This window comes from Cherax quadricarinatus, chromosome 16 (genome assembly GCF_038502225.1).
Source record: "Cherax quadricarinatus isolate ZL_2023a chromosome 16, ASM3850222v1, whole genome shotgun sequence".
In the NCBI taxonomy this organism is placed as follows: domain Eukaryota; kingdom Metazoa; phylum Arthropoda; class Malacostraca; order Decapoda; family Parastacidae; genus Cherax; species Cherax quadricarinatus.
This window is the reverse complement of record NC_091307.1, coordinates 14,743,336-14,763,076: the sequence shown is the minus strand read 5'-3', so window position 1 is coordinate 14,763,076 and position 19,741 is coordinate 14,743,336. Positions and strand designations below refer to the sequence as shown.

Genomic DNA, 19,741 nt, shown 5'->3' with positions numbered 1-19,741 from the left:
TTTAGTTTTAAATTATTGTAATCGTATTTAAAATATATTTAGTAGGATAAGGCTAAAATAAATTGTTCTTGTTATAATAAGGTTAGGTAAGTTTTCTAAGATTCTTTTGGTGCAAAATTAAAAATTTTTACATTAACATTAATGAAAAAAATATATCTTTAAACGTATAAGAGAAAATTTTTAGAAAGGACTTAATTTTAAATGACTTGTTGCTAATTGACCAGTTTACAAGTTTTACATATTCGGCACGATATATATATATATATATATATATATATATATATATATATATATATATATATATATATATATATATATATATATACATGTCGTGCCGAATAAGTAAAACTGGTCAATTAGCAAGAACTCATTTAAAATTGTCCTTTCTGAAATTTTCTCTTATACGTTTAAAGATATATTTTTTTCATTAATGTTAATGTAGAAATTTTTAATTTTGCACCAAAAGAATCTTTGAAAACTTACCTAACCTTATTATAACAAGAGCAATTTATTTTAGCCTAACCCAACTAAATATATTTTAAATACGTTTACAATAATTTAGTACTAAACAAACGCAATCAAATATATTTTTTTCGTTAGGTTCAGAATGATTTTGGCGAAATTATTGCATACACAAATTTTCACTTGTCCTATATGGCAAGATGAGCGTTGCTATTTAAGCCAAGATCGCAAGTTCTGCCTATTCGGCACGACATATATATATATATATATATATATATATATATATATATATATATATATATATATATATATATATATATATATATATATACATACACACGTACATATACTGGCGCATAACATTTTCTCCCTATATATTAACCCACCAAAAATAGTCTTTTTTTTTTTACCTCTTGAAAACTTGTTGTGTATGGTAAGCCCATGGTGGCAATCTTCAATCTTTGTATTCATGTGCAGAATTAGAGTAGCCTCTTTCATTTATTTATCTTCCTGATACCACATTTAATCCATACTAGTGCTGGAGATAGCACCGCCCCTCTCCGTGAAACCTGGAGACCAGCTGCGCGCTACTGCCACTTACGTAGCGGACACTACACAGGAGAACGCTATGCATCTAGTGGAGGGCGAGCGAGTCTATATTCAGGGTAGGTGCATCCATACCTTTGTTTACAGAGGACTGTTATGAGATAATGTTTTGTCATAAATGCATTTCTAATTATTTGTGCTTGTTATTAGCTAGTGCACTCAGCTCACACACTGAGGTCCGTGGTTCAATCCCCGGTATGGGTAGAAACATTACGTGTTTCCTTAAGACACCTATTGTTCATGTTCACCCAGCTGTAGATAGGTACCTGGGTGTTAGCCGACTGGTGTGGGTCATATCCTGGGGACAAAACTGACCTAATTTGCCTGAAATGCTCTGCATAACAACAGGTTTTTTATATAATGGTATGTCATTGATGTCACCTAGGCCTGTATACCTTGTACATGTACTTGTAGAGATAAAGATTATTATTATTATTACTATTATTATTATTTGCATTATTATTATTATTATTATTATTATTATTATTATTATTATTATTATTATTATTATTATTGTTATTGTTATTGGCATTAATCTGTGATACAACTGCGTTAACCATTGTAATTATTAGTCATCCCTGAGTGGCAACCAGTAATTGAGTGATAGTTTTTTCTTTAAAATTTCGTTTATAAGTTGATAACGCGGTATTCGACTATCTTCGAATTGTTTATGCTGGTGTACTGTAACTACGGAAAGTTCTGTGTAATTATTGGCATTCTGCCGTCATATTTCACCCAGGATGCTTACGAAAATTCGAGTTGTTGTGTATGAACCTGCAAGTTGTCCTTTCTTGAGTAGGACACCGTATGGTTTCCTAAATTATGTGTGGTCCTTATTATTGTTCTTGTACACATATGTAGGACATTTAGCTAAAGATTAACAGACAGAGGAGGAAGTTTCCAACACTCGCTATGCTGAATCGCCTGCATGGTTTAGCGTTTCATATAAAATAAAATAAATTGTTGTTGACAGAGTCTACAAACAGCGACTGGTGGTTCGTGAGGAAACACCTGACGCTGGAACAAGGTTACGTGCCGGCCAAGCTGCTGGCTGACGAGGTCTCGTACACTCATTACGTCCAGAAGAAACTCGAAGAGAAGATCAACAAGCTGCCTGTCTTCGATAGTTAGTTGATAAGTTTCACCTTGCCTTAAGTCTTAACTTTCATGATGTTATCTTTCGATATTGCGAACAGTTTCTTTTAATTCTGTATTGTAAAATAACACAATTTAGGTTGAATTTAATCGAATTCATGTATATGTTAAAGTTATTAATTTAAGCAACTGGATGAATTTTGGTGAAGATTTTTTCTTTGGGTCACCCTACCCTGGCGGGAGGGTACCGTTTATATATATAGATATATATATATATATATATATATATATATATATATATATATATATATATATATATATATATATATATATATATATATGTTGTGTGTGCATTATATCTGTGAGTGTATATTGAAACCCTACTGTTACAGAACTAAAGAAGGGTCAGAAGGCTGAGCCACCGAAAATGGTATCCAGAATTGAGCCGCTAATTGTGGTTGATGGCCAGGAAGCCCAGTTCGTATGTAAGATTCAAGGCACTCCACGACCCAACATCACTTGGTTCAGGCAGACTGCTATCATCAAGCCATCAGAAGAGTTCCAGGTAATTGACAATCCTTACAAAAGTAACGATGTAAATGTCCACAAATCTTGGCTTCATAGCTGAATCATGTCTTGGTAAACTGTACTAGATTTATATATCCAGAAATATTTATGAAATAAAGATGTTTAGTTTGGAAATATTATTTCTCATAAAATATATATTTTCTCAGGTGTTCTATTCTGATGACAACACAGCAACGTTAGTGGTGAAAGAAGTCTTCCCTGAGGACGCGGGCATGTTTACTTGCGTGGCCAAGAACCAATGTGGCTATGCTTCTTGTAGTGCCGAGCTGGTCGTGGAGGGTCCCATCAGTGACCACGGCTCAGACTCAATGGTAGCGTCTCGTCGCAGCCTAAGTAGAGAGTCTTCTGTCTGTGATATTATGGAGGGTATTCCACCAACTTTCGCCAATAAGCCAACCGTAAAGACTGTTGAAGAGGGTTCTCAATTGGAAATGGATGTACGTTTGGTGGCTATTCCAGAGCCAGAGATTATCTGGAAGAAGGATGGACAGGTGAGATACTTTTGTCGTTTTAGAGTTATATATAGCGCTCGTAAGCAAATCAAATCTAAAACACAGTTGTAGCCCAGCGTGTTGAAGAGATGCTGAAATAGCCATCACATTGGACCGAACCGTTGCTGGATTTGAAAGTAAACAACCATAAAAATACTGTCCAGTAATCTACAGGCGCTGATTAATTGCCAGAAAAGCAACAAGAACTACACACAATTTTAAATAGGTCTCTGGGACCAGTCGAGTATAAATATACATAAAGTACATACTTTTTCAGCTCTGTTCCGATTTGAAAGCTCAAATATTTTACACAAAAGGAAATATTGGGCGAAATGCATTTTGTTCATTGGACTAGAATGGAAATGATGAGGCTGTTCGTCCATGATTCAGGGAGGGAGTTTATACTCATTTCTTCATGTTGTATTCTATTATAATAACTTAAAAAAAATCACGTCATATTAACGAATGTAAGTCACTGAATAATATTAATTGTATCTGAGTTGGCATTATAAACTTGAGTAAAACATGATTTTGGCCTACAGTTTGAAGTGCAATATAATCTAATACATTCTATATTATTATATTAGGAAACTTGCTGTTAATAAGCTGTACAGGTAATTCACCACTGCATGGTAAAATGATGATATTGTTAAAAGCATGAGACGGAAGGGTAAGTAAACATAATTGCAAAGTGAAGAACTCATAGTTGGTGCACTAAATTCATTTCAGTTAAGTAATAAAATGAATCTGCATTGAAGGTGGGACTTTCAGAGAGGAGGGAAGAGTATTTCTTTACTACACTCATAAAGGTGGTGACGTTTCGAGACATATGTACTACAATAAGTGCGTTTATCTCTCAATATGACGCAGTGGGCTGAGCACTCTTTTAGTTGAAAACAAAATTGGGATGAGTCATAAGAATGTAGAGGATAGCGGCCTCTTGTGAAAAGTTTAAGACTAATAACTTGAAAACAGTAACGGTCAACCTAGGTACACATTTGTGAATTTTTTTTACCCGATGTTCATGGAATGGAAAAGATCAGTGATAGTAACGGAAAATTGTTGATTGGTGTCAGCTGAATTCTCTGTTGTTGAAGTAAAATATAGTGTGAAATTTCAGTCAGTATTTGACAGTATTTAAACCTATAGTTATTTTTGTCTGCATCATTTTCAGGTCGTATGTGATTCTCAGCGTGTGCGCATTGTGAAGCAAAAGGATGTCCACGCCTACCGTTCCATCATTATTATCAAGAGTGCTAAGAAAGAGGATGAAGGGTCATATGAGATCTTGGTTAAGAATCGCGAAGGAGAGGCCAAGAATCATATTACTCTTAAAGTTACTGTAAGTTTGGATTCCTTTGAAACGCTGTGGTTAGCTTTTAAGCATACGAAATTAAATGTTTTTAATGATGTAAATTCTATTTTATTACTTAATTATTACAACAGTTTTTTTATTCTCATTGGTTACTTGTTTTGTTTTCATGGTGATGTTTTGCAATTGTCTAAACAGGCACCAGAGGCTCCAGTATTTGAAGAAAAGTTCCCGGATCAGACAGTAGAGGCTGAGGGCACAATCCGTCTCGTTGCCAGAATCCGTGGTGTTCCGGCGCCTGATGTTACTTGGAGCAGGTCAGCAATCAGTTTTTTACGTTTATATTTCTATTTCCTACTACATGCTTATGACTAAGTGAGCTACAAAATAACCAACCTACCCTACACCAAACTTGCCTTGGTTAAGGGTCAAGTGTTCCTTTCTTTAAATGCCTGATTTATACCTTCCCCGCATTTTATTATATTTATTTCTGAACCTTTTCATGTTTATTTTCTGTTATTCTTTACACCTCGCAATTTTTAGTTATCTACATAAATAATTCTTTTAAGTTTGCTTGACTTTAAACATTTAATATACAGGCTACATATATTAGATTGGCTATGCTTCCCATTATTTAAGTTAAAAAAAAGTGTTGCATTTTAATTTGCTTTAAGGCAACTACCCTAAAACAACATAAGATACCCCCTTAAATTCCCATGCACATTAACTAAATAAAAGATTTGTCACAAATTACTTTGAATACGGAACCTTCCCTAGTGAAAATACTTAGTTAACTTCCCTGTCAATGCTGATGCGGCCTCCTACCACGCTGTTGCCTTCAGGGATGGCAAGAAACTCAAGGTGGAGAAGAATGTGGTCATGACCTTCCAGGAGGAATTAGCTGTGCTTGAAATACGCAACGTCTTACCCAAGGAAGCCTCAGGCAAATACACTTGCACAGCCACTAACAAAGTTGGCAAGTCTTCCCACTCGGCTAATATTACCGTGGGGGTCGACATTGTGTGAGTATTCGCTTCTATATTTATCACGAACATACTAAAAATGACCAAAACATTTTTTAGACCCATAATTTGTTGACTTGGTTTGCATTCTGTTTATTTTTATTTTTTTATTTTTTTTTTGAAATTTGATTATTTCTTGTAACAGGAAATAATATTTTTGGCATGAATTAGTGTAAGATATTTTACAAAAAATTGTTCCATAGCTAAGTTACTTGCTTTCAGTTACTTTAAATCAAATTCCTGATTTGTAGGATATTAGAGCTAATCATATGTTAATACAACAAAGTAGGTTATATTGATTTAAATGTAATATAGAGATGTTAATTTTTACTTTTTAGAATATACATCAGTATATATATATATATATATATATATATATATATATATATATATATATATATATATATATATATATATATATATATATATATATATATATATATATATATATATATATATATATATATATATATACATATATATATATATATATATATATATATATATATATATATATATATATATATATATAATATATATATATATATATATATATATATATATATATATGTATATAATATATATATATATATATATATATACATATATATATACATATATATACATATATATATATATATATATATATATATATATAATATATATAATATATATATATATATATATGTATATATATACATATATATATATATATATATATATATATATATATATATATATATATATATATATATATATATATATATATATGTCATTAAAATTTATTAATTTTATTTCTTCATAAATAATTTCCATCTTGACTGGAATTATGGAATTATGATTCTGTGCAACCCGTGTATTATGTCTTGGCCACGCAGGATAGTCTCCAAACAGTTTTTACACTGATTACGCAGTGACCGTGTACTAAAACAGATACGTGAATGAGTTAATGCACTCAGTGCAAAATAATCTTTATTTTATTTTTTCGCTACCAGCCTTCCTTGTCATGTTTTCTTTCTTCTTAATATTCGATGTTATATTTCATTTATTGTATCTGTATCCGAGATTCACTGTCATTCTCAAATGTAATGTTGCTTTGCAGTACCTTCAAGCGTGGGCTGGAATCATGTGTGGTAGAGGAGAACTCTGAAGTGGTACTGGAGTGTCGCACCTCGAAGGAGAAACAGGTGAGTACTATTTCTATTTGACGTTCTTGTGAGAGAAAATATCTATCTAGAAGTCTGAGAGACAGTAATATCCGCCTAGACGGCTTGGTGAGAGATAATATTAAAAACTCGGTGATTGGTAATATCCATCTAGAAGGCTTGGCGAGAAATAATATTCTCGTAGAATTGGTGGAGACAGTGTGATTGTGGAAATCTGGCGAGATACATTATCCATCTAGAGGGCATGATGAGAGATACCCTTCTAGTAGGCTTGCTAAGAGATATAATCCATCGAGGAAGCTTGATGAGAGATATAGACTATCTAGGACACCTGGTGAGGGATGTAATCCTTCTGGACCTCTAATAGACGAAGGGTTCATGCAGATGAAGGGCTTTTGACCCAAGAAAGTCAAGCAATCTTCCTCTTGGGATCAATTTTGATTACCATCCCCATCACCCCGAAACGCTGTATAAGTCTCATGGGAGTTTAGGACTTTCTCATCACTATAATAATATCCGTCAGTAAGGCTCGGTGGGAGAAAGCCAGTGCGTTAAATATATGAGTGTGAAGCAAGGGTTATAAATGCTGAAAGAAGAGGGAGGCTGGAGGAAGTGGAGATGTCGTGTCTAAGGGCAATGTATGGTGTAAATATGTTGCAGAGAATTTGTAATGTGGAAATTAGGAGGAGGAGTGGAGTTACTAAAAGTATTATTCAGAGGGCTGAAGAGGGGTTGGTGAGGGGTTTGGTCATTTAGAGAGAATGGAGCAAAATAGGATGACTTGGAGGGTGTATAAATCTGTATTGGAGAGCAGGAGGGGTAGGGGTTGTCCTAGGAAAGGATGAAGGGAGGGTGTAAAAGAGGTTTAGTGTGCCAGGGGCTTGGACATGCAGCAGGCATGTGTCAGCATGTTAGATAGAAGTGAATGAAGACGAATGGTTTTTGGGACCTGACAAGCTGTTGGAGTATGAGCAGGGTAATATTTTGTGAAGGGATTAAGGGCAACCGATTAGCCGGACTTGAGTCCTGGAGGCGGGAAGTACAATGCCTGCACTTTCAGCCAGCCTAGCCTCAATAATTTATATGATGGACATTAAACTGGTACATAAATACTAGCTAAAGTCTTATTCAGTATATTACTGATGTTAATTTTACAATTATCTTATACTTTTTAATGTTAGTTTGATGGAGTTCGTTGTTATATTATTACTATTATTATTAGCTGTAGTATTAGTATATAATTTATTAAAAACAAGTGCTAAACCCGTATGGGTTATTTAAGAGCGCATAACCAAAATATAACGCAAAGCCTGGATTTATGGATACAAATTTGTATTCAATTTAAGATACTTGAATAATAAGGATACTAAGCCTGAGTGCTCTGACTTTGATTTCGTCACTGTAATGTATATAAGGCTATACTATATATTGTTGACGATGTATTGTCGTAATAATTCCTGAATCTTTCTCTCAGATGTTGCAAGTTGAGATTAATAACTCCTACAGTTCAGTCGCGTGATAATATTTTGAACGCCGATTGGCAGTTTTAATAGGGGGCGATACGGTCTTGATGCCGGAAATTATAACTGCCACTCCCTTCCCTCCCTCCCTCAGGTCAGACCTGATTACCTCGATTTTATTAGTGTTTTTGGACATTTATATTTTTTGTTTGCAGTGCAAATGGTTTAAGGGACCCACTGAGTTGAAACCAAGTAAGAACGTGGCAATAGAGCAGGAAGGCCTCACTCACCGTCTCGTCATCCACTCTGCCACACCAGCTGACACTGGCAAATACAAGTGTACCTTCGACGATCAGTCTACTTTCGCTAACCTTACCGTCAAGAGTAGGTTTTGATTCTTTTTGAATATTTAGTCAACTGTCTTATATTCGAGTTCATATTTCTTTTGCATCATAAATTTTTAGGTTGCCTTATTCATGTTATTCTCTGTAGATAAAAAATTCAAGAGTATTTTATTCCTTACTGAATCTTGTGAAACTCAAATAATCCTTTTTGAAGTTATGGTTTGCACAAAATTTTTATGATAATAAATATTAGCTCAGTGACATGCTGTAGCTATGTACATAAATGTCATATCTTTCACCAGGCCTTGATGACTTCATCGAGAAGGTTCAGGATGTAGAGGTTCAAGAGAGAGAGCAAGCTGTCCTGCAAGTGGAAGTTACCAATGAAAAGGCAACTGTCACTTGGCACAAGGTAAGTGTTTTTCACAGACAAACACACACGCAAAGCTTGTTTTTGAACTACGAAAGACGGTAACGTAATTGGAACTAACGACATTGGCGGCCAGAAGACCCAAGGGAGACCTGATAACACTATACAAAATACTCAGGGAACTGATAAGGTAGAGAGTCATAAGCTGCTTGAGAGGCTAGAAACGGGAACTCGGGGACACCTCAGGAAGTTGAAGTCACTGATGAACCACAAGAATGATAGAAAGTATTTCTTTAGTTATTGAGAGGTCAGGAAATAGAATGATCTTAGTGAAGAAGTGATGACTGCAGGCTCCACGCATAATTTTAAGAGCTGGTACGACAGGGCCCACGAAGCTGAGAGTGAGTGAATCTGGAGTGGCATGTTAAGAGGTGGGGCCAGGATCTAAGAAGTGACACCTGAAACCACAAATAGGCAAATACATTGGGAGATATACACCTAGAGGTATGTGCATACTGTCTTGATTATTCATAAAGATCCATATATTTTAGTTCGCAAATAAATTTTTTTCTTTCATTTTTTTTTTCAACACGTCGGCCGCTTCCCACCGAGGCAGAAAAACCCAAAAAGAAATAAAAAAGTTTCAACATTCAACACTTTCACCATCACTCATACATAATCACTGTCTTTTCAGAGGCGCTCAGATACGACAGTTTAGACGTCCCTCCAAACTGCCAATATCCTAAACCCCTCCTTTAAGTTGCATGCATTGTACTTCCCATTTCCAGGACTCAAGACCGGTTAACCATTTTTCCTGAATCCCTTCACAAAATATTACCCTGCTCACACTCCTACAGCTCGTCAGGTCCCAAAAACCATTCGTCTCCATTCACTCCTATCCGCACGCTTGCTGGAAGTCCAAGCCCCTCGCCCACAAAACCTCCTTTACCCCCTCCCTCCAACCTTTTCTGGGACTGCCTTTACCCCCTCCTTTCTTCCCCAATAGATTTATATGCTCTCCAAGTCATTCTGCTTTGTTCCATTCTCTAAATGACCAAACCACCTCAACACCTCTTCTTCAGCCCTCTGACTAATACTTATAGTGACTTCATTCCTAATTTTCACACACCGAATTCTCTGCATAATATTTACACCACACATTCCCCTTAGACAGGACACCTCCACTGCCTCCAGCCATCTCCTCTCTGCAGCATTTCCAATCCAAGCTTCACACCCATATAAGAGTGTTGGTACAACTATACCCTTGTACATTCCCTTCTTTGCCTCCATGGATAACATTCTTTGTTTTTATAGATACCTCAACGCATCACTCACCTTTTTTCCCTTCATCAATTCTGTGGCTTATCTCACCCTTCATAAACAGATCCACTGATAATTCAGTTCCCAAATGTCTAAAAGCATTCACTTCTTCCATACTCGCTCCCTCCAATGTAATATCCAATTTTTTCTAAATCGTTTGATACCCTCATCGCCTTACTCTTATCTATATTCACTTTCAACTTTCTATCGTTACACACCCTCCCAAACTCGTCCACTAACCTTTGCAGCTTTTCTTTAGAATCCCCCAAGAGCACAGTATCGTCAGCAAAAAGTAGCTGTATCAACTCCCATTTTGTATTTGATTCCCCATAATTTAATCCCACTCCTCTCCCCAACACCCTAGCAGGTTGGTAGACAGCAACCGCCCAGGGAGGTACTACCGTACTAGAAAGTGAGTGTAAAACGGAAGCCTGTATTTGTTTTACGTGATGGTAGGATTGTTGGTGTCTTTTTACTGTCTCGTAAACATGCAAGATTTCAGGAACGTTTTGCTACTTCTACTTAAACTTACGTCACACTACACATGCATGTACACATTTATGTATACACACTCATCTGAGTTTTTCTTTGATTTTATCTTAATATTATTTATTCTTATTACTTTTCCTTTCACATCCATGGGAAAATGGAATAGGAATGTTTCCTCCGTTTGCCATGCTTGTTGTAAAAGTCAGCCAAAATGCCGGGAGCAATAGGCTAGTAACCCCTTTTCCCGTATAGTCTACTAAAAAGAAAATGAAGAAAACCGTCAGAGTAGTATGTTTTCTCTCATATCCTCCGGACAATAATACGTTTCTTGAAGAACTCATTGAAGACAGATAGTAAAATTCTTAACTTTTCTTGGAATTTTCCTCTATACATATATATATATATATATATATATATATATATATATATATATATATATATATATATATATATATATATATATATATATATATATATATATATATAGATATATATATATATATATATATATATATATATATGTCGTGCCGAATAAGCAGAACTTGCGATCTTGGCTTAAATAGCAACGCTCATCTTGCCATATAGGACAAGTGAAAATTTGTGAATGCAATAATTTCGCCAAAATCATTCTAAACCTAACGAAAAAAAATATATTTCATTGTGTTTATTTAATATTAAATTACTGTAAACAAATCTAAAATATATTTAGTTGGGTTAGGCTAAAATAAATTGTTCTTGTTATAACAAGGTTAGGTAAGTTTTCTATGTTTCTTTTGGTGCAAAATTAAAAAAATTTACATTAACATTAATGAAAAAAATATATCTTTAAACGTATAAGAGAAAATTTTGGAAAGGACTTAATTTTAAATGAGTTCTTGCTAATTGACCAGTTTTACATATTCGGCACGACATATATATATATATATATATATATATATATATATATATATATATATATATATATATATATATATATATATATATATATATATATATATATATATATATATATATATATATTTTTCAACAGGATCGATACCATGCCCAGCCCTTCTAGGGTAGAGTAAGTGCCTGAGCCAGAGCTTACAGCTCATAAGACTGTCATTCCCATTAGCCCCCTTCGGGCGGGGATGGCAGACCAGAGACGCCTAGCTTGTGGCTAGGCCTGGGGACAGTTGGTCCCAAAGATGAGGAGGTACTTGTGCCTCCTCCCATGGGAGACTTAGGTCTCAGACACTCCCTAAAGAGGGAGCCAAGGCCGGGCCACCACTTAGAAAAGGCCCGGGCCGGGAGAATACCGGCTAATCTTTAATAATAATAAAAATAATTTTTTTCAACAAGTCGGCCATCTCCCACCGAGGCAAGGTGACCCAAAAAGAAAGAAAATCCCCAAAAAGAAAATACTTTCATCATCATTTAACACTTTCACCACACTCACACATAATCACTGTTTTTGCAGAGGTGCCCAGAATACAACAGTTTAGAAGTATATACGTATAAAAATACACAACATATCCCTCCAAACTGCCAATATCCCAAACCCCTCCTTTAGAGTGCAGACATTGTACTTCCCATTTCCAAGACTCAAGTCCAGTTATATAAAATAACCGGTTTCCCTGAATCCCTTCACTAAATATTACCCTGCTCACACTCCAACAGCTCGTCAGGTCCCAAATACCATTCGTCTCCATTCACTCCTATCAAACACGTTCAAGCACGTTTGCTGGAAGTCCAAACCTCTCGCCCACAACACCTCCTTTAACCCCTCCCTCCAACCTTTTCGAGGACGACCCCTACCCCGCCTTCCTTCCCCTTCAGATTTATACGCTCTCCATGTCATTCTACTTTGATCCATTCTAAATGACCAAACCACCTCAACAAACCCTCTGACTAATACTTTTATTAACGCCACACCTTCTCCTAATTTCCACATTCCGAATTTTCTGCATAATATTTACACCACACATTGCCCTTAGACAGGACATCTCCACTGCCTCCAACCGCCTCCCCGCTGCGACATTTGCAACCCAAACTTCACACCCAAATAAGAGTGTTGGTACTACTATACTTTCATACATTCCCTTTTTGCCTCCATAGATAACATTTTTTGCCTCCACATATATCTCAATGCACCACTCACCTTTTTTCCTTCATCAATTCTATGATTAACCTCATCCTTCATAAATCCATCTGATGACACGTCAACTCCCAAATATCTGAAAACATTCACTTCTTCCATACTCCTCCTCCCCAATTTGATATCCAATTTTTCTTTATCTAAGTCATTTGATACCCTCATCACCTTACTCTTTTCTATGTTCACTTGCAACTTTCTACCTTTACACAGATTCCTAAATTCGTCCACTAACCTTTGCAATTTTTCTTTAGAATCTCCCATAAGCACAGTATCATCAGCAAAAAGTAACTGTGTCACTTTCCATTTTGTATTTAATTCCCCATAATTTAATCCCGCCCCTCTCCCGAACGCCCTAGCATTTACTTCTTTTACAACCCCATCTATAAATATATTAAACAACCATGATGACATTACACATCCCTGTCTAAGACGTACTTTTACCGGGAAGCAGTCTCCCTCTCTTCTCTCTTCTGCCTCATTGCTCTCATATGCCTTTTCTAAATCCATAAATACAATAAAAACTTTCCTACCTTTATCTAAATACTGTTCACATATATGCCTCAATGTTTAAACACTTGATCTACACATCCCCTGCCCACTCTAAAACCTTCTTGCTCATCTGCAATTCTACATTCTTTCTTGCCTCTAATTCTTTCAATAATAACCCTACCGTACACTTTTCCTGGTATACTCAGTAAACTTATTCCTCTATAATTTTTACAATCTCTTTTGTCCCCCTTCCCTTTATATGAAGGGACTATACACGCTCTCCGCCAGTCCCTAGGTACCTTCCCCTCTTTCATACATTTATTAAACAAAAATACCAACCACTCCAACACTATGTCGTCCCCTGCTTTTAACATTTCTGTCATGATCCCATCAGTTCCAGCTGCTTTACCCCCTTTCATTCTACGTAATGCCTCACGCACCTCCCAGACACTGACATCGTGCTCTTCTTCACTCCTAAAAGATGGTATACCTCCCTGGCCAGTGCATGAAATTACCGTCTCCCTTTCTTCGTCGACATTTAAAAGTTCCTCAAAATATTCTAGCCATCTACCCAATACCTCCATCTCCGCAATACCTCCATCTCCCCAATACCTCCATCTCCCCAATACCTCCATCTCCCCAATACCTCCATCTCCCCAATACCTCCATCTCCCCATCTACTAACTCCCCTACTCTGTTTTTAACTGACAAATCCATTCGTTCCCTAGGCTTTCTTAACTTGTTTAACTCTAAAAATTTTTCTTATTTTCATTAAAATTTCTTGACAGTGCCTCTCCCACTCTAGCATCCGCTCTCCTTTTGCACTCTCTCACCACTCTCTTCACCTTTCTTTTACTCTTCATATACTGTACTCTTCTTATATATATATATATATATATATATATATATATATATATATATATATATATATATATATATATATATATTATGTGGAGTAAAATAAAGATTGGATGTGAAAAGTGGGTTATAGTAAGCGTGTATGCACCTGGAGAAGAGAGAAGTGTAGAGGAGAGAGAGAGATTCTGGGAAATGTTGAGTGAATGCGTGGAGAGTTTTGAATCAAGTGTGAGAGTAATGGTGGTTGGGGATTTCAATGCTAAAGTGGGTAAAAATGTTATGGAGGGAGTAGTAGGTAAATTTGGGGTGTCAGGGGTAAATGTAAATGGGGAGCCTTTAATTGAGCTATGTGTAGAAAGAAATTTGGTAATAAGTAATACATATTTTATGAAAAAGAGGATAAATAAATATACAAGGTATGATGTAGCACGTAATGAAAGTAGTTTGTTAGATTATGTATTGGTGGATAAAAGATTGATGGGTAGGCTCCAGGATGTGCATGTATATAGAGGGGCAACTGATATATCGGATCATTATTTAGTTGTAGCTACAGTTAGGTAAGAGGTAGATGGGAAAAGAGGAAGGTTGCAACAACAAGTAAGAGGGAGGTGAAAGTGTAGAAACTAAGGGAGGAGGAAGTTCGGGCGAGATATAAGCGACTATAGGCAGAAAGGTGGGCTAGTGCAAAGATGAGTAGTGGGGGGGTTGAAGAGGGTTGGAATAGTTTTAAAAATGCAGTATTAGAATGTGGGGCAGAAGTTTGTGGTTATAGGAGGGTGGGGGCAGGAGGAAAGAGGAGTGACTGGTGGAATGAAGTAAAGGGTGTGATAAAAGAGAAAAAGGTAGCTTATGAGAGGTTTTTACAAAGCAGAAGTGTTATAAGAAGAGCAGAGTATATGGAGAGTAAAAGAAAGGTGAAGAGAGTGGTGAGAGAGTGCAAAAGGAGAGCAGATGATAGAGTGGGAGAGGCACTGTCAAGAAATTTTAATGAAAAAGAAAAAATTTTGGAGTGAGTTAAACAAGTTAAGAAAGCCTAGGGAAAGTATGGATTTGTCACTTAAAAACAGAGTAGGGGAGTTAGTAGATGGGGAGAGGGAGGTATTAGGTAGATGGCGAGAATATTTTGAGGAACTTTTAAATGTTGAGGAAGAAAGGGAGGCTGTAATTTCATGCACTGGCCAGGGAGGTATACCATCTTTTAGGAGTGAAGAAGAGCAGAATGTAAGTGTGGTGGAGGTACGTGAGGCATTACGTAGAATGAAAGGGGGTAAAGCAGCTGGAACTGATGGGATCATGACAGAAATGTTAAAAGCAGGGGGGATATAGTGTTGGAGCGGTTGGTACTTTTGTTTAATAAATGTATGAAAGAGGGGAAGGTACCTAGGGATTGGCGGAGAGCATGTATAGTCCCTTTATATAAAGGGAAAGGGGACAAAAGAGATTGTAAAAATTATAGAGGAATAAGTTTACTGAGTATACCAGGAAAAGTATACGGTAGGGTTATAATTGAAAGAATTAGAGGTAAGACAGAATGTAGGATTGCGGATGAGCAGGGAGGCTTCAGAGTGGGTAGGGGATGTGTAGATCAAGTGTTTACATTGGAGCATATATATATGTGAACAGTATTTAGATAAAGGTAGGGAAGTTTTTATTGCATTTATGGATTTAGAAAAGGCATATGATAGAGTGGATAGAGGAGCAATGTGGCAGATGTTGCAAGTATATGGAATAGGTGGTAAGTTACTAAATGCTGTAAAGAGCTTTTATGAGGATAGTGAGGCTCAGGTTAGGGTGTGTTGAAGAGAGGGAGAATACTTCCCGGTAAAAGTAGGTCTTAGACAGGGATGTGTAATGTCACCATGGTTGTTTAATATATTTATAGATGGGGTTGTAAAAGAAGTAAATGCTAGGGTGTTCGGGAGAGGGGTGGGATTAAATTATGGGGAATCAAATTCAAAATGGGAATTGACACAGTTACTTTTTGCTGATGATACTGTGCTTATGGGAGATTCTAAAGAAAAATTGCAAAGGTTAGTGGATGAGTTTGAGAATGTGTGTAAAGGTAGAAAGTTGAAAGTGAACATAGAAAAGAGTAAGGTGATGAGGGTATCAAATGATTTAGATAAAGAAAAATTGGATATCAAATTGGGGAGGAGTATGGAAGAAGTGAATGTTTTCAGATACTTGGGAGTTGACGTGTCGGCGGATGGATTTATGAAGGATGAGGTTAATCATAGAATTGATGAGGGAAAAAAGGTGAGTGGTGCGTTGAGGTATATGTGGAGTCAAAAAACGTTATCTATGGAGGCAAAGAAGGGAATGTATGAAAGTATAGTAGTACCAACACTCTTATATGGATGTGAAGCTTGGGTGGTAAATGCAGCAGCGAGGAGACGGTTGGAGGCAGTGGAGATGTCCTGTCTAAGGGCAATGTGTGGTGTAAATATTAAGCAGAAAATTCGGAGTGTGGAAATTAGGAGGTGTGGAGTTAATAAAAACATTAGTCAGAGGGCAGAAGAGGGGTTGTTGAGGTGGTTTGGTCATTTAGAGAGAATGGATCAAAGTAGAATGACATGGAAAGCATATAAATCTATAGGGGAAGGAAGGAGGGGTAGGGGTCGTCCTCGAAAGGGTTGGAAAGAGGGGGTAAAGGAGGTTTTGTGGGCGAGGGGCTTGGACTTCCAGCAAGCGTGCATGAGCGTGTTAGATAGGAGTGAATGGAGACGAATGATACTTGGGACCTGACGATCTTTTGGAGTGTGAGCAGGGTAATATATAGTGTAGGGATTCAGGGAAACCGGCTATTTTCATATAGTCGGACTTGAGTCCTGGAAATGGGAAGTACAATGCCTGCACTTTAAAGGAGGGGTTTGGGATATTGGCAGTTTGGAGGGATATGTTGTGTATCTTTATACGTACATGCTTCTAAACTATTGTATTCTGAGCACCTCTTCAAAAACAGTGATAATGTGTGAGTGTGGTGAAAGTGTTGAATGATGATGAAAGTATTTTCTTTTTGGGGATTTTCTTTCTTTCTTGGGTCACCCTGCCTCGGTGGGAGACGGCCGACTTGTTGAAAAAAAAAAAAAAAAAAAAAAAAAAAATATATAAAAAAAAAAAAAAAAAAAAAAAAAATATATATATATATATATATATATATATATATATATAGGTGGTTTGGTCATTTAGAGAGAATATATATATATATATATATATATATATATATATATGGGACCTATAGTGTATATATATATATATATATATATATGGAAATGGGAATATATATATATATATATATATATATATATATATATATATATATATATATATAATATGTAGACCATTTTTACTTTTCTGTAGGATGGGGAGGAAATTACCGAGCGTCACGACCGCTTCAAGCTGGTCTCTGAAGGTAAAACTCGCAAGTTGGTGCTGATGGAAGCCACACTATCTGACGAGGGAGAGTACACGTGTGTCTTGGGCGACCAGGAGTGCACAGCCGAACTCACCGTCAGAGAACTTCCTGCAGAGATAGTCAGGAAGATGAAAGACCAAGTCGTTTCCAAAGGCAACAGGGCTACTATGGAGGTATTTTCATACCTTCCTTTATCTTTGCTAATTATTTTGTAGTTATCTGTTTGTTACTGCAGTGATTTCAAGACCACTAGTAAAAATTTAAAATACTGAAATTTTCTATGGAATGTAAAGATGTAAGGGTTCACTGTGCACTGATGCAAGCATAATTTACAGGTTGAGTTGACGAAGGGTGATGCTGTCATTACTTGGTATAAGGACAACATTGAAATTAGATTCTCTGATCATAACCAGCTCTCCATCGATGGGAAGGTAAACATCTGAACATTACCAGCTCTACTGACCGCAATGATGTTCTTTGGTTTATCCAAACAAGCAAAAAATATGTTGAAACAGTAAAGGAAGACATCTCTATGGCTTTGGAATGTGATATTATAGTATTGATTCCAAAATCAAGTCGATAATTGTATTTTCAACTTGATTTAAGAAATAAATTATAATTATTAATGAATGATTTCGCTTGAAAAATGAATGTTCTATGCAGTATTTCTTATTACGTTACACAGGTTCAGAGACTAATGGTATACAACTGCCAACCTGAGGACAGCGGCACCTACCGGGCTGTTGTTGGCAGGAGCGAGTGCTCTGCCACTCTCAAGGTCTGAGTACATTATTATTTTGTTGTATGTTTATTCTTCAGAATACTACTTAAAAAAAATTTGTAACTAAAGCAAATCAGTATTGAAGGTTCTTTTTTTTTTCTCTCTCAACAAGTCGGCCGTCTCCCACCGAGGCAGGTTCTTATGTTTATAAAATGTAATTGTGCATTTTACTTTTTATAAAGTTATATGTGTGATGTAAATCTTCATTTATATGTATTTATTTAGGTTGAGCTTCAGGTTGAAGGAGATTTCTCGAAGAAGCTACCAGCTCAGATGGATGTTAACTTCAAGACAGATGCCACCTTCATTGTAGAGATTACAAAAGAGTATGAAGTTAAATGGTTAAGGTAAGCAACATTCATAATAGGAAACCGAGTTTTTAAAAAATGCAACATGGTTTCCTTGTAAACAGTTGTTTCCATTATACATGTATGTCTAATGCAGACTTGAAGACGTATATTTTGTTCATTCCAATATATCTCTTCAAAACAGAGCTTCGTGAGCTTAACTCTTGCTGATCCATAACTTAATTACTTGCAATAGGAATGGTGTTGAGCTGAGTTCTTCTGAAAAATATATTATAAAGAAAGAAAACAAGAAGAGGATCCTGATTGTTAAGTCTGTAACTCGAGATGATGCTTATGAGTACTCATGTGTCCTTGGCAACCTCAAGACCTCGTGTGTACTGAACGTTGTCCGTGAGTATGAAGGTTTACTTAAGAAATAAAAGAAATCTGTGAAGAGTACACATAGATCTGGATAGATTTTCATTATTTTAAGGGAAGTGCACATATTTCCTCTTTTCACTATATGACTTACTCTTTCATGTATGCATGTATGAATTTCAGTTATGGAGACTGCACCGAAAATCGAGAAGGAGTACCAGAAGGTTGAAGTAGTGGTCACAAAGGGCAAGGACGCTGTGCTCAAAGTTCCATTTACCGCTACCCCAACTCCCAAAGTCTTCTGGTACCATAAGGGTCAGCTCCTTGATACAGAAAATACTCAAAAAGTAGGTATACTGTATATAGAATATTCGTCACATTCTCGATTGATTGATGCTTGACGAGAATACCTAGAACGTGCTTGTTTCATTGTGGTCAAATATCATTTTATTCATTTATTGTGCATGTAGTAACACTGGTAAAATGTAGTTTAAAGGAAGGAAAATAGTATGAACCTGTATAATTTAGTCTCGATTCTGACACCCCTCAACTTATATTGTAAATGTTTGTTCGTGATTTTTTTTTGCATGCATGAGGTATGTAGTTAGGGTTTTATTGTTTTCTTTTCAAATTTATTGATATATAGAATTAATATTGTTTTGTATGTATTC

At 36.1% G+C, this 19,741-nt stretch overlaps 1 protein-coding gene across 39 annotated transcripts in view; it reads left to right on the top strand.

Moving 5' to 3' along the window:
- LOC128688941 (titin-like) overlaps positions 1-19,741 on the top strand; it is a 297,841-nt gene that overhangs the window by 246,298 nt on the left and 31,802 nt on the right. For 36 of the 39 annotated variants that reach the window (XM_070085579.1, XM_070085580.1, XM_070085582.1 and 33 more), the window contains 16 exons: positions 999-1,127; positions 2,042-2,194; positions 2,556-2,728; positions 2,898-3,242; positions 4,417-4,584; positions 4,753-4,871; positions 5,397-5,576; positions 6,679-6,763; positions 8,418-8,586; positions 8,849-8,958; positions 17,570-17,797; positions 17,960-18,055; positions 18,310-18,402; positions 18,631-18,752; positions 18,949-19,103; positions 19,254-19,417. In XM_070085579.1, coding sequence (XP_069941680.1) covers positions 999-1,127; positions 2,042-2,194; positions 2,556-2,728; positions 2,898-3,242; positions 4,417-4,584; positions 4,753-4,871; positions 5,397-5,576; positions 6,679-6,763; positions 8,418-8,586; positions 8,849-8,958; positions 17,570-17,797; positions 17,960-18,055; positions 18,310-18,402; positions 18,631-18,752; positions 18,949-19,103; positions 19,254-19,417 — 2,489 coding nt within the window. The remainder of the gene's footprint in view (positions 1-998; positions 1,128-2,041; positions 2,195-2,555; positions 2,729-2,897; positions 3,243-4,416; positions 4,585-4,752; positions 4,872-5,396; positions 5,577-6,678; positions 6,764-8,417; positions 8,587-8,848; positions 8,959-17,569; positions 17,798-17,959; positions 18,056-18,309; positions 18,403-18,630; positions 18,753-18,948; positions 19,104-19,253; positions 19,418-19,741) is intronic. The other 3 variants (XM_070085586.1, XM_070085617.1, XM_070085585.1) reach the window with 1 other exon arrangement.